We start from the raw sequence: 17,830 nt of genomic DNA, 5'->3' as shown, positions 1-17,830 counted from the left end.
ACCCCTCACCCCTCACACCCCACCCCACACACCTCCCCCCACCCCACACCCCTCACACACCCTCACACCCCACCCCTCACACCCCCACCCCTCACACACCCCTCCCACACACCCTCACACACCCACCCCCTCACACACCCCACACACCCCTCACACACCCACACACCACTAGACAGATATTAAAACAACCCTCAAGTCATATCATCTTACATAGAATCAATACTTTCATTCATTCCTCTTCTTACCTTCTCCCCTCACCTCCTGTTCTGTCTCTTCTATCCTCGCCCCTCTCTCCTAACCTTCTCATCTATCCCTTTCTTTCAGCCATCCTCCTTAACTTTCCATAAAATACACCGAGGAGAAGTATGGATGAGGAGGAAGAGAATAGGAAGAGAGACAGCAGAAGGAGATGAGACAGAGAGTTGGGGAGAGGGTAGGGAGGGGAGGGAGGCGTGTAGATGAATAATGTACGACTTTGGTGTGGAATCGATCACGCTGGTTGATAAGGCAGGGAACAGCGCGTCGACACCTATTACGCCGGGGTTGGTGATGACGCCCCGCCTGGCCAATTAGGTTTTCACTTTCGTAATTATGGATGCCTGGCAACGATAACGCACGACACGATTTGTTCCCCGATGTGGTGTGTGTTGTGGTTGTCAGGTGATGGTGGTGGTTACTATGGTGATGGTGGTAGTGGTAGTAGTGTGGTGGTTACTATGTTGAAGATCTGTGGTCAGGTAGTTTGGTGGTGGTGAAATGGGTGGATGGTGGTGATGATGATGGGTGTTGGTGGTAGTGATGTGGTAGTTATGGTGAGTTACGATGTAGTGATGGTGGTGGTGATGTATGTACGTGTGGTGGTAAGTGTTATACGCGTGTGTTGAGGGGGTGGACTTGTGAAGGGGGGGAGGGAGCTGTGAAGGAAAGGTAGAGGTGAAGTGATGGAGGGAAAGAAGGATTGAAAGTAGAGAAAGAGGAAGTGAGAGAATAAAAAGGGTGGAGAAAATGAGAGAGAGAGAGAGAGAGAGAGAGAGAGAGAGAGAGAGAGAGAGAGAGAGTCAACCAGGTGAGGCCCGTGATTGATTACTTCACCGTGAGATATTAAGAGCTTATAACTCACCTGTGTAAGTCGAGGATTTCTTTACGACCTTAAACTACAACACTCAAACAACCACACACACACAGGTACACACACCAATGTACTCAGGGGTTGAAGTCTCGTAATCAAAGAATTAAATATAATGGTAATATAAAGAAAAATACTAAGTTTATTATTTAATTTATTTCTTTTTCATGTTCCTATATTATAACTTGCCATAGGAAAAATGGCAGGAAATGTAAAAATTATAGATTATAAATTATATTGACCTAACTTTAACCCAACCTGCCAAACTTAATCATCCTGACCTAACCTGCTCACCCCCTCTGTCTCACCAACCCCTCACCTTCTGTCTCCTCTCACCCCACACCTGTCTCCCACACCCCCCCCATCCCACCCCCACCTGTCTCACCCCCTCCACACCCCCCCCACCCCCACACCCGGTCTCACCCCCTCCACACCCCCCCCACTCCTCACCTCTCCACACCTGTCTCTCACCACCCTCCACATCTCCCCCCACCACCCCTACACCTGTCTCTCACCCCCTCCATTACCCCCTCTTACCCTCACCTCTCTACACCTGTCTCTCTCACCACCTCCTCACATTCCCCTCTTACCTCACCTTCCTCACACCTGTCTCTCACCACCCTCTCCATTACCCTCTCTACTCCTCACCCCTACACCTGTCTTCACCCCTCTCTTACACCTCCCTGCTGCACTATGCCTTTGATATTTCTCACCCCTTTGATGCATCCGATACGAAAGAAGAGAGAGAGAGAGAGAGAAAAAAAATTAACATTGCAAAATAATCTGATCAATTTGCAACATGTCAATTGAAAATCACCGACAACTTCAGAAGAAATTTGTCTTTTACTCAAAACTCAAAAAATAAACAAAACACGAGAAGCTAAAAATATTACAAACATAATAGACCATAAATGGTGGACTGTGTAGCTCTTGTTTAGAATATAAAAATAAAGTGGGTTCTGTTTTTCTTTTCTTTTTTTTACCTATGTGTAGGGTCGTTGTTTTAATAAAACACCTCCAGAGTTTTATCAGGTACGGAGATTTTGTGTGTGTGTATGAGTGTGTGTCGGTGTTAAATATTTCTTGAACTGCTTTATGAAGTTTGTATACTCATGATAAAGAACATATACAACGCATACATGTTGATAATACACACCTAACCACGATCAATAAACCTCTATGCCTGAGACTTGGCTAGGAGGAGTCATTAATACAACACAATTAATATTTAAACGTCCTTTAAAATCTAGTGTAAGTGTAGCATATCGCCCGCCAGGCCGCGCTGTTCACTGAGGCGGAAAAATGGGTTGGGTGGTTTCGGTCGACATATGATGAGGTAACTAACTACCCGTAATTATAGAGTCGATATTGAAAGTACAGAAAAGCAACACTGAAAAGAAGAAGAAGAAGAAGAAGGAGAAGAAGAAGAAGAATATTGTCTTTCACTCAAGTAATCATTAAATATCATCATCTTACACCTGCCCAGGACACAGTCAGCAGATGAGTTAAATCTTGCTTTGAAACACATGGATGACGCCTTTGTTCATTGACAAAGGAAATGTCACAACGAGTTTTATCAGGTTAAGAGAGAGAGAGAGAGAGAGAGAGAGAGAGAGAGAGAGGAGAGAGGAGAGAGAGAGGAGAGAGACTATTCTTCCAAGAAATATAGCTGTTAACAAGGTGCTGATTACTGAATTGCATAGACCCAAATCGCCATCGCGTTAAGACCCAGCTGGATAACTGCGCACCGTCTTACTCTTGTCTACACTGTTTACATTTTCTTATAAACATTTATCTATTCCTGTACATCCTGTAACCTTAACCACATTTTACATATTTTTTTTCACTGACAAAACTTCCTTAAACAAAACCGGATGTTATATAAAGTTCCTGTTAACTTTGAAATGAATCCCTTTAAGTTTCATTAATTCAACCAAACGTTTGCTTACTTGTATGTTTCTAAGTCTTCCTTATACACTGTGTCCCTGAGAAGATGACCGAGTGTGTGTATATATTTTACTGGTTGCTTTAGCCCTCGACTGCCCCCCCTGTTACTCCTTTCCTCAACACTACCAGATACCAGAATAAAAATCAACAACTAAACACTACTATTTCTCGGCTCTCGGCTAAAATCATTTCCTTCGTTTAAAACATTTTCCGGTATGTTGTGTGGCGAGCTGAGGTCAAGAAACAACTCCTGTGAGAGTGTGATGGGAATGAGAGAAATCCCTGTTACCCTGTCTGTCAAGTCTCCTACGGAATGAGAGACAAACAACCACAACAGGGTGAGAAGTAAACCTATTGCCTCCTGGGTGTTGATACGGGACAGGCAGCCACCTGAGGTATGTCCCAGTGAGTCAACCCTCCTACCTGATGGAGGTGTGAGGGACTCTTCACCTGACCTCCTGTACATAAGAACATAACAATAACGAGTCTGTAATAGGCCGGTTGGCCTGTGCATGGCAGCTCCTGTCGAGAGTTACTACCACTTCATCATCCATGAATCTATCCAGCCTCCTTTGAAGCTTTCCAGCGTTCCAGCACTTACCAAGTTGCTGCTTGTTCCACTCGTCCACCACCCTATTTGTAAACCAGTTCCTTCCTATCTCCCTCCTAAACCTAAACTTATCCAACTTGAATCCGTTGTTCCGACTCCCATCCTGCTCGGATATTATAAGAACTTTATCTATATCACCTTTATTGATTCCTTTCACCCACTTGAATACTTATCATATCTCCCGCACTCTTCGTCATTTCTTAGTTTAGTTTCTTTTAACCCATACTGATATGGAAGGTTTAAGTCCTGAATCATTTTCGTCATTCTTCGCTGTAGGTAGAGTTCATTTTATAGGATCACTGAGGAAGGCGACAGCAACTTCCTTGAATATTTGTTGGGGTGGAGGAGGGGGGAGCGGTCACATATCATCTTATCTTTCAGTAGATTAAAATTATCTAGTACCAGGAGTCTCCGTCAGGCTGCCGATACACCTACCACATGTTACTTTCCAGTGACAACATTATCACACAATATATCGCTATACCGTTATACACAATTTTGCTGGTTGTAGGTTAACATGGGGTTCAGTTGTAGACCCCGGCAGTCCTAATAGGCCCCAAACTAATTACTAGTATTAGGCTCTAGTATTGGTTCGTAAACTGTGACCCCATAACTGGAAGTCACTTGAACAATTAATGGTTTTGTCTGTTATCACCAAATTATGAAATGTAAATAGCGGTCATAAAGAAGTACAGTAATTAAATAAACTTCTAAAGACGTAAACACACTCACCTGAACTTCATCTCGTGACCTGCCGCCACAACTTATCTTCTACCTCTCCCCACACCAACACTTCCTCCACAGCCTGTCTGATACACCCAAACTAACGCTGTTTACACTGTTCCACTGCCCGCCAACACCTCCCTTCATTACCATACAACAGCCACTTTCCACCACAGGCATTAGCCACAACACTCTCCTTGCTTCCTGTGTGAGGAATAAACTACCCTAACCTCTACCAGAACGTCAACATAGGCCGGTAAGTTTCAGCTATATGCACTGTCCACGCCAATCTTTCCTCTCAGTCTGTTGTAACATATGTCTAGTCTTCATGGACTCTTCAGCTGCCCGCCAACCCAAGATTAAAACCCTTTACTCCTCTGTAAGACTCGAGAACATATTTATAATCTTTTTTTTTACTGATTCTCTAAGTACCAAGATTTTACTTTAAACTTCAGACATACCAATAATTGACTATGTCTCCCTCGTGTACTTCTGAATATAGGTTCTTTTATTTTTTTCCGGGAGACCAACCGACGCGACCGCCATTTACCACGGCCATTAAACGGAGGGAGGGCGGTGGACGGCAGGAAATCATGCTGGACCGTCACGTTGTACTATGGTCGCCACCAGCAGCTAGGGTGTTTGTGTCCACTGCGACCCACTTCTGAGAAATATAACGCCATTCACTCATCGTTCTGGCATGACTTTCTACCTTATGGCTACTTGGTGACAGAAAGGGCTTATGGGGAGCAGCTACGACATGGCTACAAAATTCATCCTCCAGGCATCTTCAAATCCATTTTTCATGGACACTACTGTACTTTTTCGTGTCGCTCTGGCCTTTCATTCTACGTTTCTATTTAATGTTCCAGCCTCCACCACAGCGCCAGTATGTTTACTTCTCAGCTACGCCTCTACAGGAACAGGAAGTACATCATCGACCGGGCGGGCTCACCACTACCTGGAGGCAAGTGTCATCCACTAAATTGTGGTGGTAGTCAGATCACTCTACCTCCGCCCACCCTCACGATGACACTCAAGTTGAGCGACACTACCACGGTTTCTTGCTGACGCTGACATCGTGCCCGAGGCTGACGCTGGCGTAAAACATGCTATAGGTAAACTCTCAACCCCCATAACGTGGGCTACTGACACTGAAAGCCTGCGCACGTGCAATGCGACTCCAAAAAACAGACATTACTATGAGCTATGGCGTCATTATGGCTGCCCCAAGCATGAGTAAACCTCCTCTAGCCATGTCCCCCCCACCTTATCCCCATGAAACTAAATCTCTCTCTCTCTATCTCTCTATCTCACACACACACACACACACACACACACGAGATTCATAGGTTGCTGTCGATCACAGCTATAATTCTGGAGAATAATTATCGAGCGTAGTGACTCTCCCCTTCATCCTTCCCTCCCCTCACCCTTGCTCCTCTCCCTCCCTCATCCACGAACTCTCACTTCTGCCACAACAACAACAGCACTACGGGTCTGGTGTGACATGATCACCAACTACCGGTGTAGGTGTCCCTGCTGTCCTCACGCGTGACGGTACAGTACATCCTCGAGAAGGCCAGAGGTAATGCTGATAGTATTGTTACCAGCGAGTGCACACACCTCTCAGACACTGGTTTATGCACTACCAATTGGCTGTGAGGCCCTTGTGCCTGATGGTTCGTTAGGGAAGTGCGGAGACTTTGAAAGGTTTCCTTGCACAAGGAGGTGTGGCTGGCTGCACACTTCCCAACTGTAAAGTCAGGTACAGTATCCATCACGGCTGAGTGAACTTGAGGTGTCCCAGGCACGAACCAGTGACCCCCAGCTATCACATAATATCAAAATATTTTACAAGAAAATAACATCCATGCGTGTAAGTCCTGTATGATATAATCTGGTGTGTGTGTGTGTGTGTGTGTGTGTGTGTGTGTGTGTGTGTGTGTGTGTGTGTGTGTGTGTGTGTGTACAGGTCATGCTTGAGGAGCGCCAACCCGTCCACAGGTAACTTTGTGTTAACTTGGTGAGGAGCTGCTGTCTTGTCGCCGCCTCCACCCCCCCGCCATCGCCGCTGCACACACTTCACGCCTCCCAATCCAAACCTTTAGTGAAGTAAGCAGAAGTACAACGCCAATACAGCGAAAGTACAGCAGTAGTAGAGACTCAACACAGTCATATAGTAGTATCAAAGTACGGCACCGATGAAGTCCAAGTACAGCAGCATCACAGACCACGAACAGCTACTGCACAATACAGCAGGAAAATTTTCAAGTACAGCAGCGACACAGTAAACGCAGAACAGCAAAACAAATTCTGTTGTAAATAGTAGTAGACAACAACAGCAGCTGAGGTACAATCAATGTTCCGCAGGAACTGATGGCAAAGCAAACCAACGTTACACAGTGCACACGTAAATGAACTTCAACGACAGCTGTAATCCCAGTACAAGACGCGGACTACAGCACTGTACAGTCCGTCCTGCCAACAAAGACACCAGAAGCACACTGCCTGTTCTGGTCACAGCAGTAGCATTAACAACAGCAGCTGAGAGAGGCTTTTAGCTGTACCTGGCAACAAACGAATGAGCAGCTTCACCCACACACAGCAATATCAGCAGCTGAGAGACTCTTATCTAGACGTGACCACAGCAATCAATGCAGCTTCACTCAGACAAAGCTCCACCATCAACGAGAGACATAGCTTCATTACAGCAACAGATACAACTCAAGGCTTCACCCAGCAACTACAACATTTATGACTCAAAGATCCACACATCAATAACAACAACTACAACACATATAACCCAAGGCTCCAACCAACAACAACAACAACTACAATACACTCAATCAGTCAGTGAGTCTCATCGCGATACACGAACCAGTTCCACGGTGGGTACAGTCGTGTGTTTTGTAACCTATAAACACACTGTAATTACAGCGCCAGTTGTAAATGTACCCCAGTCCTAAGGGCCCTGATCCTACTGCACTAACCTGAGAGTGGAACCCAGTCCCATGGCCCCGATCCTACTGCACTAACCTGAGAGTGGAACCCAGTCCCAATGGGCCCCTGATCCTCACTGCACTAACCTGAGAGGGAACCAGTCCTAATGGGCCCTGATCCTTACTGCCCTAACTCTGAGAGGGAGCCCAGTCCTAATGGGCCCTGATCCTGGTGGTTAGGTTAGGTTAGGTTAGTCTGGTCCTAGTACGATTGAAGCTCATCACACCTACAGCTATACAAGAGGAGGAAGGTACACAAAGCTGCTGGCTGGCGGTGGCTGACTGGCGGGTGGCTGACTGGCGGGTGGCTGGCTGGCGGGTGGCTGGCTGGGGTGGCTGGTTGTTGGCTGCCTGATGGCTGGTTGGCTGGCGGCATCGACATTGACGTATGTCCCGCTGATACCTTCATTATTCTCGCCCTTACTGTCCCTGATTGCTGGTGAAATGGGCCCAATAGATCAGCGACCCATTAACATTGGCCCATCAGAACTGCAACTCTATATTCTGATAGTTAAGACAGACAATCCATCCTAACAATTAGGTTAGGTTAGGTTTGGAATGGGGCATACATTAGACTGGGACATATTAACCCGGTCTTCTATTTATCCCCTCCCATCCTTGCTTTTACCCCTATCCCTACCTACCTCCTCACCCCATCTACCTACTTCTATCCTTACTTTCATCCCCAACTCCCTACTCACTTATCTCATTCTTCCTCTATCTCAATCTACTCCCTCATCCGGCCTGAAGACACATTCAGGTCACCGTCTCTCTTCAGTACATAAGGCAAGGAGAGAGAGAGAGAGAGAGAGAGAAGAGAGAGAGAGAGAGAGAGAGAGAGAGAGAGAGAGAGAGAGAGAGAGAGAGAGAGAGAGAGAGAGAGAGAGAGAGAGAGAGAGTATCAAGTTAAGCTCGTGTCAGGTCTTGTGAGGGAGAACTGGGCCCTGCTAGTGCAAGATGGAGGGAGTGTTGGCCCATGTTAATCCAAGAGGTAAGGAAGGTGGTTAATTTGTGGTACTATGTCAGACAGTCTTAGTGAAATTCCTCTCCCATACAACAATGCACACACACACACACACACACACACACACACACACACACACACACACACACACACACACACACACACACACACACACACACACACACACACACACACACACACACACACACACACTGTATTATTGTAAAAATGAGAAACTTGTTATAGGACTAAAATCTAAACATATTAAGTACATAGGTAATAAGACAGCGTCATGTGATCACCTGGTGACGAAGCACAGACAGCCACTGTAGCCAGGCAACAGTCCGGGTCAACCAGGTATTGTCACCAGCTGTGTCCTAACGTCAACCAGGTGACGTCAACAACGCCAGCTGTGTCCTGTGGGTCAGAAGCTATAATGTTACAGGGTTGTTAAGCCTGCGGAACCACCTGGGGTGCCAATTTGTCTCAGTCAACTGGTTATGAGGTATAGTTCCTGGCACCCTCACTCATTAAAACCATCACAGCTCAGTGATAATTACGCTAAGTAACACCATCAACCAGTAACAGTAACACCTTTAGTTGCGCACCATCACTAGAAACGCCTTTCGTAAATGGCTGACTGACTACAAAAAAATTTCCCACGCCTCTGTCCTGCTCACTTTACGAGAGCCCTGCACCCAGCACATGGTCTACAGTACAGTCATTAACGCAGCTGATGGCCGCTCTTGGTCACCCTATTTTCTCTAAGAATGAAAAACACAACGAGTCACGGTAGTCAAGTTTACTCTCCACCACATGTTGGCTGTCACATCTGAGGTTCACCAGTGAGATATGTTCCTCAGTCTCCGCGTCGGGGACTCCTTGACGTAAGTTGTCTGGCGAAATATGGATTCTGTTTGGTCAACAATGAAGTATTTGTCAACACAATTACTTTACATTTCCTTATATTTCAGATCTACAGTTAATGCCAAAACATTATAACCTCAGATGTTATTACACACCGGCTCTCCCTCCCTCCAGGTTTCAGGTGAATTGAACAACAGTTAACAGTGAACGTAGTTAACTTTTTGTATACATCACATTACACTATATGATGTATTTGGAACACCTATATAACGGAGAGTAAAGAGACTGAACGTTATTATCAACATTCGTAGTTGTATCCTTAGCAGGTCAGCCTCGTGATGTCTGCAGCACCTTGTTGTTGTGGTCCACTGTCTCCTACTGTCCTAACATAACACAACAGTCTACTGAGTCAAGTTAACGAGAGACATGGAATGATCTCGGTACATTCTGCCAATTAATTTTTCTCTGCCCGCCTATCCTTTCCATACACGCACCTTGTTATAACCAAACACAGCTTATATAACACTGTGTAGCTCAGGGTTACTAAGAGACTTAACTCACCACAGAAGACGAATATTAAAAATAATAATTTAATAAAATCTGGAAATACTGGAGGGTAACGAAAGGAAATTAGGTGTGTTGCACCTCATGCAGTTAAGAGACTAACTGAGACAAACGGTGATATTATTAAAAGAAGAAATAGCGAAATTCTGGTAGAGAGACAGTCTGGTGAAGACACACACTTGTGTACATATAATTGCTAGTTAAGACACCGGTGATAATAGAAAAAGAAAAATCGGAAATACCGCAGATGTAGAGAGAGTGTAAATATGAGGACCATACTTCAAGGCCCAACACGCGACTAGTCAAGTTGTTCATTGTTGATTGGCTGTGTCATGCCTATCAAATGAACCAGCCAATTTGAGTCCGGCATTCACCACACACTCACACGCACTCGCATTTGCATTTAAACATTTTTAAACCAAAGAATAGCTTATATTTCTGGTGAACGCCGGTGTATAGAGGAGAGGACGGGGCTCACTGTCCGTGTAATTAGGAGGTGATGTATCTCGCTCCTCATGAGGTACCGTATATATACTCTTTCCCTGTCGTGTTATCGTCTCAACTATACCGTAGTACATCACACACACACACACACACACACACACACACACACACACACACACACACACGAGAATCAGTAAAACAATACAAACGTCAAGTATTAAAGGAAGAGAGGTTGGTGAATGAAGCACCCCAGTACGACGCTGGTACACACATACCACACACCCTCACTGGTGACACTGCAGTAATGACAGCGACACCAGTATTATTGATGATACGGTCGACACAGCCTCACATGACACAGTCGACAAATGACACGGTCGACACAGCCTCACATATAACACGGTCGACACAGCCTCACATATGACACAGTCGACAAATGACACGGTCGACACAGCTCACATATATACACGGTCGACACAGCCTCACATATGACACAGTCGACAAAATGACACGGTCGACACAGCATCACATATAACACGGTCGACACAGCCTCACATGACACAGTCGACAAATGACACGGTCGACACAGCCTCACATATAACACGGTCGACACAGCCTCACATATGACACAGTCGACAAAATGACACGGTCGACACAGCATCACATATAACACGGTCGACACAGCCTCGCACATGACATAGTCGACAAATGACACGGTCGACACAGCCTCACATATAACACGGTCGACACAGCCTCACATATGACACAGTCGACAAATGACACGGTCGACATAGCATCACATATAACACGGTCGACACAGCCTCACATATGACACAGTCGACAATACGGGTCGACATAGCATCACATATAACACGGTCGACACAGTCATATGACACAGTCGACAAATGACACGGTCGACATAGCATCACATATAACACGGTCGACACAGCCTCACATATGACACAGTCGATAAAATGACACGGTCGACATAGCATCACATATACGGTCGACACAGCCTCACATATGACACAGTCGACAAATGACACGGTCGACACAGCCTCGAAACAAACAGCTGCAAGGCGTCGTAAGAAACACTGCGCTGATACGAAATCCCATGAAGGAAAACTCCAATATCACATATAAAATTTCCCGAATAAGAAATTTCACGACCCACAACTCACTATAATAAGAGTCTGTCACACTGAACGTTACTAAGGAACATGTGTGCTAAGTCTGAAATTATTGCTTGAGAGTTGTCAAGATACAGTACACTTCTACAAATGACGTATCACCATAAGTAGCAAAGATTAGTTGCCAGAACGGCCACCATAGGCGCTGCTGAGTACCCAAAAACATGTCACATCCCATTAATTCTGGAATGAGTCGGTAGGAGTAATGGATAAATAAATAAGAGAAGACGATAGCAAGAGAAGAAGACAAGAGAAAATGAGAATATTGAACAAGAAGACGTACAAGTAGTAAAGATGAGATGAGGAAAAGACAAAAAAAATAAAACCACAAGGAAAAGAAAAAGACAGACACAACACTGCCAAGTATCGTTAAATAAAGACAAACTTGTTATCGAGAAACAAGTTAGTCCTTTTTCTTTCTTATTCTTCTCCTTATTCTTCTTTATATTTTCATTTTTTTCAATTCTCCTTTTTTACTTTCTGCATCATTTACTTACCAATAAACTCAAAAGACGGACCTAAACCTGGGTACAGATTCTCAAAATGTTAGTACGATAAATTCTACTCGTAATTAAAGACGTAAGAACGCAGTAGTACGAGACAAACACATGGCAACAAATATAGACTGAGACTATACCTTAACGAGGCCAAGTCACTTAACAAATAATTTTAGATTTTTTTTTCTCCGGACATTCAATAATTTCACGTTGTGTTGGCGTTAGTAAACGTATCTACTTAAGTTATACACCCAGACTATTTTTATCTTATCTGATGATATATTTTTAAAACGTCTTGGGAACATGAAGACATCTTAAGATACGAGAAGAAAATTTATCGTACAATATAGAGTTTAAATACCAGGTTAAAAAAAAGAATAATCGACTAGATGGTCATTAATTCCTATCTGTTATGGAACATTTTTCAACCCTACTGACCTGTTCCACTCTTATTCTTCTTCACTCCCTTCAAAACATTATTTATAGTCTAATATCATTATATACATACATACATACATACATACATACAATATGCTTCTTTTTTCCTCCTTTACTCCCATCATGCCCATCAAGATCATCCCATCACACATAAAGGGAGACAGCTCACATTCCTCCTCACCCTTTCTGTCTCCCTTCCATACCTCGTTCTCTCCCCTAGCTTCCTTCCTCCTTTCCCCTCTGCACCTTCCTTTAACTCTCCTCTCTTCCCCTTTTCTCTTTCTTTCTCTGCCCCTTCCTCTCCTCTCCCGCCTCTCCCACCCTTCCTCTCCTCTCCCATTTCCTCCCCTCTCTTCTCCCCCTCTCTTCTCCCCCCTTGCCTCCATCAGCTGCCCAGCCTTTAAACAGTTCAGACCAAAACAAACTCTTGACTTCAGGAGGCACAGAAATTCCTGATCCCATTCCGCCCATGTTGTTTGTCCCTCTCCAGTCTGGCAAACACATTCCCAATAAATTCCGAATCTCATCGTTGTTTCTGGGATGATATATGTGTGTGTGTGTGTGTGTGTGTGTGTGTGTGTGACCTGGGGTAGTGGGGATCAAAATCCATTCTATGGGGTAATGTTATGAGGGAACCTATATGAAATGGGCTCTTATGGTGTGTGTGTGTGTGTGTGTGTGTGTGTGTGTGTGTGTGTGTGTGTGTGTGTGTGTGTGTGTGTGTGTGTGTGTGTATGTGTGTGTGTGTGTGTGTGTGTGTGTGTGTGTGTGTGTGTGTGTGTGTGTGTGTGTGTGTGTGTGTGTGTGTGTGTGTGTGTGTGTGTGTGTGTGTGTGTGTGTGTGTGTGTGTGTGTGTGTGTGTGTGTGTGTGTGTGTGTGTGTGTGTGTGTGTGTGTGTGTGTTGTTGTTGTTGTGGGTGTGTGTGTGTGTGTGTGTGTGTGTGTGTGTGATTTGGGTAAATAGTGAATAAGCAAATGCGGAAATTCAGGAAAACAGAGTAAAACTGAGAGAGAGAGAGAGAGAGAAAGTAAACAGGCTATTCGTTCGTTCGACTGTCATGTCATATAAAAGTTCTGAGTGGAAACAAAACGAGGCAAGTCATTTCTAAAAGAAAATGGCTGAAAACTTGGAAAAGGAACACGATGTGGTCTGATAATAATGTTCGCCCATGTAGCTTACCCTTCCTCTCTCCCTCCCTCCCCTCCATCAAACAATAGCTCCTCCATTTCCGATTCACTTTATCATCATCTCTCCCTTTGCTAAGACAAAGGCTCCTCCCTTGCTTGACGTTCCTTCCTCTCTCCTCTCCCTCCATCATTATCTTCCTCTCCTTTTTATTTCCTTTATTGCTCGTGTTTTGTTGCCACCATTTGGTTGTCTTCTTCCTCTCCTCCTCCTCCTCCCAGCACCCTCGCCTACCTGAGCTCTGCTGGTGATGTCGGGACTTTGTCTCTGCTGCTGGCTGTATCAACACTGATATTCCTTCAGGAGGACCAACGAGGGCTGTCAACATCCCAAGAGACTGTGTGTCCTGATCAATTCCTAATACCCTTACTCCTGTCTGTCTGTCTGTCTGTCTGTCTGTCTGTCTGTCTGTCTGTCTAATCTGTGTTTTGTACTCTCTCTCTGGGCCCAAGTCTTATTTTACCTAATTTGACCAATATAATTAAGGCCGTGTTATAATGGGCATCAGTCCTATGTCGTCACAGCACTAGTATCTGCTTACACTATTTATATCATGTCTATATAGGACTGCGTGTGTGTGTGTGTGTGTGTGTGTGTGTGTGTGTGTGTGTGTGTGTGTGTGTGTGTGTGTGTGTGTGGAATTAATTAACTTGTTCTCTCCTCTCCTTCTCTCTCTCTCTTTCTTTCCGATTCCACTGTCATTCCTCCTTTCATACAGCCACAACCCCTCCCATCTTCCCCTCACAACTTCTCTCTCTCCCTCTTTCCCTCCTTTCCTAGGGGCCCTCTTTCACCCTGCCTCCACCCCCTTTCCCACCTGGCCTCCCACCTTTCCTCCTTCCTCCCCTAGCCTCTACCATCTCTCCACCAGTGTCTCCCAACACACAATCAAGACACACTCCAGTTTTCACCTAAAATTTACAATTGTAATTGCTGAGTGAGTCAAGGTGCCACTTCCTCGGTGTACCAGATTGAGTTCTTTAACGCGCCTCCCAGGTGTTTCAGTCACTCAGGTGTTTCTTTATCAGTCAGGTGTTTCAGCGAATCAGGTGTTTCAGTATCAGTCATGTGTTCCAGCCACAGGTGTTTCAGTATCAGGCAGGTGTTTCAGCGATTCAGGTGTTTCAGTATCAGTCATGTGTTCCAGCCACCCAGGTGTTTCAGTATCAGTCAGGTGTTTCAGCGACTCAGGTGTTTCAGTATCAGTTAGGTGTTCCAGCCACCCAGGTTTTCAGTATCAGTCAGGTGTTTCAGCGACTCAGGTGTTTTCTTATCAGTCAGGTGTTTCAGCGAATCAGGTGTTTCAGTATCAGTCATGTGTTCAGCCACCCAGGTGTTTCAGTATCAGGCAGGTGTTTCAGCGATTCAGGTGTTTCAGTATCGATGTGTTCCAGCCACCCAGGTGTTTCAGTATCAGTCAGGTGTTTCAGCGACTCAGGTGTTTCAGTATCAGTTAGGTGTTCCAGCCACCCAGGTTTTTCAGTATCAGTCAGGTGTTTCAGCGACTCAGGTGTTTCAGTATCAATCAGGTGTTTCAGGCAGCTCCAGTCCTCAATAATTATTCGGGAGGAAGAGATAATATTTCTACGACTTCTCAGACACAAACGAACACCCCAGTAGTCCTTTCTGTATATCCAGACCTTGACGGCTACCTGTCAGGAGACGGGGAGGCAAACTGGACCCCGGGAAAAAATTCTTCCACCTTCACTTCCTGACGAGTACCTATCAAGAGTACGGGATGGATGGAGGGGAGGGATATTGACTTCAGTCAGAAATTTTCATCAAGATGTAGAATGAAAACTGAACCCGGTAAAACGACAGAAAAATCGAAATAAAACTTTCCTATCTTTTCATTCCTGACGAGCACCTGTCAAGACACGTCCCAACACACGGAGCTATCCACTAGTTTCTACCATACAGTATAATATATAAAAAAGACCATTCACATAAACGGTTAAAGTTCATTCGTAATTTAGGAAATATAAGCGGGCTGGTAAATTGAAACGTCATCCGATAACCACTTAATCAATCAGGGTGAGAGGGTGCCATCATTACTGCAGCGGGTAGAGCCATCGTTTAATGCCATTCATCTACCATCCTCCATCAATCTTTCCGACCCCCTTCCTCCCTCCTTCGTCTTACTACTATCGGACCTTCTTTATCTCTTCCCTCTCTGAACCACTTCTTCCTTTCCACTAACATTAAGACCAACTCACTGTGACCCTTTCCTTTCTCTGTTTCTCCCTTCCTTTCTTCCTTTCCTATTAACACCCCCAGCTCTTTTCAACCATCTCCAATTAATATCGACTCTCTCTCTCTCTCTCTCAGTAACACTTCACCCATCCATTCTATCTCTCCTCCTTAAAAACCTATTCTACCACTTTAAGTATCTCTACCGCCTCTCCCATCCTTCATTAGGACCCCTTTCATCCCTCCTCTCCTCTCCCATACCCTCTCTTCCTCCCTTTCCCTTCCACAAGCACCACCTAGCTCTCTTTTCCTCTCACCTCTCCACTAGCACAAAACCCTCTTCTCCCTCCTTTTTGTCTTTCCTTTCTTCCTCGTACTTTTCACCCCCTTCCCACCCTCCCATCCTCTCATCCCATAGCACCTTTTTTCAAATCCTTCCTTCCACTACTAACACCTTTTCAACCACCCTTTAACCACTTTTCGGAGGCAATAAGACGATTTGATTTGGGTGGAGCGGAGAGGGGCGATCGTAACGCTCCCCTCCTAGAAAATATTTCACTGGATCGGTTCTGAACACTCCAGATCGTTTATCATCGACGAAGGGGAAAAATAGGGGTTGAACTCAGTAAAAAGTGTTCGATCTTACTCGTTATTTCAAAACTATACTCGTTGTGAGAAGAGAAGAGGAGAGAGAGAGAGAGAGAGAGAGGAGAGAGAGAGAGAGAGAGAGAGAGAGAGAGAGAGAGAGAGAGAGAGGATTAATACATATGCAACGCTGGGACGAGTGTCGCCACTAATGGCTCCTGGATGACTGTGAGATTGTCCAAGATAGAGATGGATGGTTCTCCAGAACGTCTGCACTCACTCTGAGAATCACAATTTGTTGCCAGAACCTTGTGTTTCTTCTTTTCTTGTGGTTATCAGCATATACCTAGATCACGCACCTACAGTGATTTACTTGCATATATATATATATATATATATAAAAAATACATTCAAGTCTTCTTTTTTTTTACTACGAATTCTGCCTATTCATCACAATCATCATCATCATCACCATTATAATCATCACTTATAATGGCATCTTACTTTCATCATCATTCTTATCGTCAGCCTCATCTTCATCACTCTCTTTATCGTTACTATCAGAATCATTGTCATTAACATCACTATTGTCATTGTACTCTACTATCATCATTATCATCGTCACTATTATGAACATTTTCATTTCATCCAACCCCACCCACCCACCCAGCCTACACCACCCACCCACCCAGCCCACACCACCCACCCACCCAGCCTACACCACCCACCCACCCAGCCTACACCACCCACCCACCCAGCCTTACACACCACCCACCCACCCAGCCCACACCACCCACACCCATCCCACACACCACCCACCCACCCATCCCACACCACCCACTCCACCCAGCACACACCACCACCTACAGCCTTACACACCCACACCCATCCACCCCACCCACCACCCAGCCCACACCACCCACCCACCCATCCCACACCACCCACCCACCCAGCCCACACCACCCACCCACCCATCCCACACCACCCACCCACCCAGCCCACACCACCCACCAACATCCTACACCACCCACCACCCAGCCTTACACCACCCACCCACCCAGCCTACACCACCCAACCCACCCATCCTACACCACCCACCCACCCATCCTACACCACCACCCACCCAGCCTACACCACCCACCCATTCAGCCTTACACCACCCACCCACCCAGCTCATCACCACCCACCCACCCAGCCTTACACCCACCCACCTAGCCTACACCACCACCCAACGGTCCTACACCTCACGCCACCCACCCATCCCACACCACCCACCCACCCATCCCACACCACCCACCACCCATCCCACACCACCCACCCACCCAGCCCACACCACCCACCCACCCGCCTACACCACCCACCCACCAGCCACACCACCACACCACCCATCCCACACCACCACCCACCCAGCCCACACCACCCACCCACCACCCAGCCTACACCACCACCCACCCAGCCACACCACCCACCCACCCAGCCCACACCACCCACCCACCCA

General features: G+C 45.8%; 1 protein-coding gene across 1 annotated transcript in view; it reads right to left on the bottom strand.

Moving 5' to 3' along the window:
- Window positions 1-16,951, bottom strand: part of LOC121869476 (mucin-17-like) — a 71,504-nt gene extending 54,553 nt beyond the window's left edge. The window contains exons 1-2 of the mRNA XM_042370829.1: window positions 16,837-16,951; window positions 16,513-16,657 (exon numbers count right to left, since the gene is read on the bottom strand). Coding sequence (XP_042226763.1) covers window positions 16,513-16,657; window positions 16,837-16,951 — 260 coding nt within the window. The remainder of the gene's footprint in view (window positions 1-16,512; window positions 16,658-16,836) is intronic.
- Between the last annotated feature and the right edge of the window lie 879 nt (window positions 16,952-17,830).

The sequence above is a fragment of the Homarus americanus genome, unplaced genomic scaffold, assembly GCF_018991925.1.
Source record: "Homarus americanus isolate GMGI-L3 unplaced genomic scaffold, GMGI_Hamer_2.0 scaffold23578, whole genome shotgun sequence".
Classification (NCBI taxonomy): Eukaryota; Metazoa; Arthropoda; class Malacostraca; order Decapoda; family Nephropidae; genus Homarus; species Homarus americanus.
This window is presented reverse-complemented; position numbering and strand designations above follow the sequence as displayed.